The sequence below is a fragment of the Eulemur rufifrons genome, chromosome 6 (assembly GCF_041146395.1).
Source record: "Eulemur rufifrons isolate Redbay chromosome 6, OSU_ERuf_1, whole genome shotgun sequence".
In the NCBI taxonomy this organism is placed as follows: domain Eukaryota; kingdom Metazoa; phylum Chordata; class Mammalia; order Primates; family Lemuridae; genus Eulemur; species Eulemur rufifrons.
Genome location: NC_090988.1, coordinates 56,824,472 through 56,830,471, shown reverse-complemented (window position 1 = coordinate 56,830,471; position 6,000 = coordinate 56,824,472). Strand labels below are relative to the sequence as shown.

The 6,000-nt window shown below is 40.2% G+C and overlaps 1 protein-coding gene across 1 annotated transcript; it reads left to right on the top strand.

The window, feature by feature from the left end:
• Positions 1-960, top strand: LOC138384138 (olfactory receptor 52H1-like). The gene has a single exon (XM_069469412.1). The coding sequence runs from the start codon at positions 13-15 to the stop codon at positions 958-960; it is 948 nt and encodes a 315-aa protein (XP_069325513.1). The 5' UTR covers positions 1-12.
• Positions 961-6,000: the final 5,040 nt, after the last annotated feature.

Below are 6,000 nucleotides of genomic sequence, written 5' to 3'. Positions count from 1 at the left end.
TCTTGGTCTGCCATGATCATTTTCAACTTGAGCAGTTACAACCCAGGACGCTTCATTCTGATGGGGATCCCAGGGCTGGAGCAATTCCATGTGTGGATTGGGATTCCCTTCTGCATCATCTACATCGTAGCCGTTATGGGAAACTGCATCCTTCTCTACCTCATTGCAGTGGAGCGTAGCCTTCACAAACCCATGTTCTTCTTTCTCTCCATGCTGGCGATGAGAGACCTCATTTTGTCCACGACTACTATGCCTAAAACACTCAGTATCTTTTGGCTGGGGGCTCGAGAAATCACATTCCCAGGGTGCCTTACACAAATGTTCTTCCTTCACTTTAGCACTGCCCTGGATTCAGCCATTCTGATGGCCATGGCATTTGATCGCTATGTGGCCATCTGTTCTCCTTTGAGATACACCACCATCTTGACCCCCAAAACCATCATCAAGATTGTCATGGGCATTACCTTTCGAAGCTTCTGCATCATCCTGCCTGCAGTATTTTTGCTAACACGCCTGCCTTTTTGCAGGACACGCATCATACCCCACACATACTGTGAACATATAGGTGTTGCCCGGCTCGCCTGTGCTGATATCTCCATCAACATCTGGTTCGGCTTTTGTGTTCCCGTCATGACAGTCATGTCAGATGTGATCCTCATTGGTGTGTCTTACACCTTCATTCTCTGTGCTGTCTTTCGCCTCCCCTCCCAAGAAGCCCGCCAGAAGGCCCTTGGTACCTGTGGTTCCCATGTTTGTGTCATCCTCATGTTCTATACACCTGCCTTTTTCTCCATCCTTGCCCATCGCTTTGGACACAATATCTCCCACACTTTCCACATCATGTTTGCCAACCTGTACATTGTTATCCCACCTTCACTCAACCCCATTGTTTATGGAGTGAAGACCAAGCAGATTAATGGTAAGGTCATACTTTTGTTTTCTACTAAGTGTATGGAATGATGTTCCACTGGGCAATGGGAAAGGCAGGATAAGTTTGTAGTGCACAGAAATGTAGCAGGAATGAAGAATCAAATGCTATTTAAAGAGAGAACTGCTTACAGATGATTTTGTGCACCAGGTAAGAGTCATGATCTATATGAAAGAGATGTTTCTATGTATAAAAATATCCTTGAGGACCTCTTTGTTTCTGGAACATGGGGATGTATAAGATATGATCATGTGATCAGGAAGGAGGTGAAACAGGCAGCTGAGTTACTCAAAACGGAAAGGGAATAAAATTTGGAAATTGTGATTTTCAGCTATAATGAGCGATATGGTGTTATGTAGTGTGGTTCTCTACTAAAATTTTAAATAATTTATTTTTAGTTATTTTTATAATGTTTAAGTGACAAATAAAAATTTCACATATTTATGTAGAACAATGTGATGTTATTAAATGTGTATACATCATGGAATGATTAAATCAGGCTAATTAACATATCCATCTCCTCACACACATATCATTTCTTTGTGGTGAGGTGGTTTAAAATCTACTCTTAGCAATTCTGAAGTATACAGTACATTATTTTTAACTATAGTAGCCACAGTGTACGATAATAGATCACTAGAACTTATGATCTTTTCTACCTGAAATTTTGACCCCTTAGAGTAACATCTCCTCTTTCCCCATCTGCTTCCTGCCCCCTCTGTCTGGTAACCACAATTCCACTGTCTACTTCTATGTGAACTCTAGTTATATAAAATTAAGACAATCCGGGAATAGGAGGGGATTCTACTTTCTGTGCTGCCTTGCTAAAAACACTCACAGATACCAGGAGATTTTCTGGTATTCTCTGATTATCATCCGGTTATTTCCATTTTGCTGAGAACATGGATTGGCCCAGTCCTGATATTTTTAAAAATTTGCTGAAGGAACAATAAATAAGTAGCTTCTGAGCTAATTAAAAAGTACATACTCCTTAATCCCGGTCAGAATTCAAATGCAGTTTCCCTTTCTTTTTTTTTTTTTTTTTTTTATTTCACCTCATTATGGGGGTACAAAAGTTCAGGTTATATATATCTTAATTTGTCAATCCATACACAATTGTGAGAGGTAAGTACTTCTATAAGCACCTTTTTATGGAGATTAAGTAACTTGTCCAAGGTCCTTTTTCCTATGTGGGGCATGAGTTTGAAACCTGGATCATATGATAGGCAGGTATACATCAGCTCACATGTAAATGCAAAATAAAATAAAATAAAACCAAGCATCCTGAGGCAGTGTTAACCCAAAAGCATAGACAGAGTTAATAGAAACTTCTCCATGTTTTTCCTATGAGAGTGAGAAGAGAGGCATCAGAGTCCCTAAGGCCCTAACTACAGAGCTTTTCCCCACATTGAGCAGTGGTCAGAGAAAATAAATGGCCAGGGAATCAAGCTCTCTACTAGTTCTTCCTTTCTGCTCTGCTCTGATCTTTGGGTCATGTGTCTGCCCCCTGGCAGATTTTCTGTGTGTCTGTCAGCACACTCTTCTTTCCCTTTGGCCTGATGCCCAGGATTTGGTGAGTGCTGGTTGTTTGAGGGGGGTTGATAGAGACAAGGCTTAGAGGAAGACAGGGAGTGAGTGAAAATCCCAGGGCTGTATTTCCTCGGGGCCATGGACTGGGCACTATAACCTTCTTCCCTGAGCAACTCCCATTTATGAACCGAAGTCATGGTCCCCAGTACTTGTGTGTATGCTGCACTGAATGGGCTCCAAAAGATCAGAACAGATGGACAACTACACGACTGGGTGAAGTATGGCCATAGTTAGTATTGTTTAGGCTACTATGTTTCAGACATATGACAAGAACTCATAACCCTGATCTAAGTGTATAATTAAATTTGCCAGTATGTGTGTGCTCAGGGGTGCTCTTGTTAGCATTTATGCATCTGCTTATTTCTGTTCTCTCCTTCACTGTGTGTATTGTGACTGCTAATGATAATACTAATGTTACAAAATATAACCTAATAAAAAGAGGTAAAATTTGTTGTGTGCTTACTATGGTCCAGATTGTATTAAAGCTTATTTTGAGGTGTTTATCATTTGTCCTAATAATAACTGTACGAATTAGAGATATAAATTCCTTTTAAAAGGAATTAAATATCCTATCCTAACTTTATGGTCCCTGTGAACCCAAGGATTAAAAAGTTTGAGTAGCTTGGTCAAATTCACAAAAGTAGTAAATTGTGGAACCAGTATTAAATTAAATTCTGGAATTTAGCTTTTTGAGTTCCAGACAGCATACTCTGTGTCACTATATTTTCAAGGTACTGTGAACATCTGTGCATATGTGTGTGTGAATGTGTGTATGCATCATAATGCCATAATCACACCTAATAAAATTAACACAAACTCCTTTATATTATCTAATACCTAGTTCATATTAAAATATCCCTAATTATTCATGAATTGAGTACAATAGCTGTTTGGTTTTTTTTTTTTTTTTTGAGACAGAGTCTTGCTTTGTTGCCCGGGCTAGAGTGAGCACTGTGGCGTCAGCTTAGCTCACAGCAACCTCAAACTCCTGGGCTTAAGCGATCCTACTGCCTCAGCCTCCTGAGTAGCTGGGACTACAGGCATGCGCCACCATGCCCGGCTAATTTTTTTTCTACATATATTTTAGTTGTCCAGATAATTTCTTACTATTTTTTAGTAGAGACGGGGTCTCGCTCTTGCTCAGGCTGGTCTCGAACTCCTGACCTCGAGCCATCCACCCGCCTCGGCCTCCCAGAGTGCTAGGATTACAGGCATGAGCCACCGCGCCCGGCCTGTTGTTTTTTTTTTTTTTTTTTAAACAAATCCAATCAATACCTACCTAATGAGTGCGATGCGCACTGTCTGGGGAATGGACACGCTTGAAGCTCTGACTCGTGGGGGTGGGAGGGCATGGGCAATATACATAACCTAAACTTTTGTACCCCCATAATACACTGAAATAATAAAAGAACCAAAAAAAAAAAAAGGAGTACATTGATTTGATTGTTCATTTTCTTAAATTTATTTTTATGTAGAAATGTGTTTTCCTCATTTAGTACCAATTCCACTATCCCTTTTAATGGCATTGGCTTCTTCAAAGAAAAGAAAAAACCAGATTGTGCTGTAGATTGTAGCACAGTGTGGATATGTCTGATTGTAGATGAGAAGCCTGAGAGTTCACTTTCTGTGTGTGTACCCAGGTGTTTGCGAATGCTTTTGGATAACTGCACGCACACCTTTGTATTTGGGTGCATGGAAATATAAAAACTAGAGAAGATCTTTCCCCACATATGTATGAACAAAGGATGACTTCAAACAAGCTGGGAGAGCTATGATTGAAAGCATAGTGTTTCAGGATGCTGAAGCCATATGATGTTTGAGTATGTGAGTAGCCTAGAAGAGGGGTTTTCAACACAAAGGTTGCAACAACCTAATCAGGTCTCTCATGTTAGCAATGGATGAATTCTAAGTACCCAGTGGACAAGGGAACCAAGTTGAAGGTGACCAAGCAAGAAAACATGAATGCTCCGGAGATGGGGGCTGCGCTGTGCCCCACTGTGTGAGGTCTGACTGTGTTCCTAGAAACAAGAACACATGAAGTATGGATACACTGTAAAGGAGGGTTTGGCTGCTCTAAGAAAGATGTTTCTACTTATAGATAAAATAGGATCAGAAAAAAAAAAAAGTGCATAATGTGTTTCTTTTGCCAAAAGCAGAACAGCGGAGAAACTAAGTCTTGATCTTCAGGCTGGAAGGTATTGTGAGATGGGTAGAAGAATGATATAAAAAGTAGGGGTTGGGATAAGGTTGAATATGGTTTTTGGCCTTACCAGGCTGGGAATTTGAGGCATCTGGCCATGAAAAGCCTCTTCTTAGGACTGAACATGGAAGTCCCTGGCCTTGCTGCATGGCTGGTTACCTGAAGAGTATAAAGAGTTTTCCGTGTAAATGCAATGGGGTGGTGGTGGGGTTATGCTAGGGAAGAGAGGCCTTATAAGTCCTAGTCTTTAGAAGAAAAATTCCTAGAGAAGAAGATTTAGGAGTTTAAAACTCACCTGGCTGTGACAAGATCCATTCATGAAATATTTTGTTAATATTCTCCTTGGCATGTGTGTGTAAGAGTGTGAGTGTTTGTGTGTGTGTGTGTTTGTGGCAAACAGAGAGACAGAGAGAGAGAGAGCAAAGTTGGGGTTATAATTGTGTAAGAGTATGTGTGAATAAATAAATGGTGGCAAAATATATAGAGAATTTAAGTATAGATCATGGTGTGCCTTATACAAGTAGAAAGTGAGAGAGTTTGGATCTTGGGTCAATGTGTCTATCTAAAAGAATATGCATTCACAAAGAAACAATCCTTTTGGGCAGAAATCCTGAAGATTGTGTTAATACATCTAAAGTATTAGGATACTACACACTTGTGTAGAATTACAGGGCGCTGAAAGACTATTTTTTGGGAGAAGAAAGGGCCCATGAGCCTCAGCTACAGGCGACTTTTCTAATTCAAATTTGAATTGCACATGTTATTCAGCATAGTGTGGGAACTCAACTAGTGTTTGCTTAACTGAATTAGGATTTTGGATGACAATGAAGGAGGTTGACCTTACAAATTTAAGAGATAGGATCATCAGGTAGCCATGAGAAAAGGCAGTAGTTGTCTTGGGGCAGAAATTGGCATTCCACAATGGCAGATCAAGTAGAGCAATGACATTCACAAAGTCGTATAAAGTATAATCCACTAACCTGTGAAAAATATATCCTATACTTTGTTAACTTATATCAGAAGACAGTGTACAATGAAGAGTGTGGCTAGTATGGAAGGCTTCCTGGAGAAGTTGTGTGACCTACTGCGGGTGGCCAAGAGAAAGAAGTTTTCTTTAGATAGACTAACTGTACATCCAGATGTGTCTGCGACAATCTTGGTTTTTGCAAGTCGCTACTATTATTAATTTCAACCTTCCAGTGAGACTTCCAATGGGTCCCACTGAGTACTGAATTATATGGTCACTCTGTCTTTAGGAGTCAATAATGATGACTGGCTGGAA

What these genes read in the sequence shown, in the direction of transcription:
- LOC138384138 (XM_069469412.1), top strand. Translation starts at nt 13, where the DNA reads ATGATCATTTTCAACTTGAGCAGTTACAACCCAGGACGCTTCATTCTG.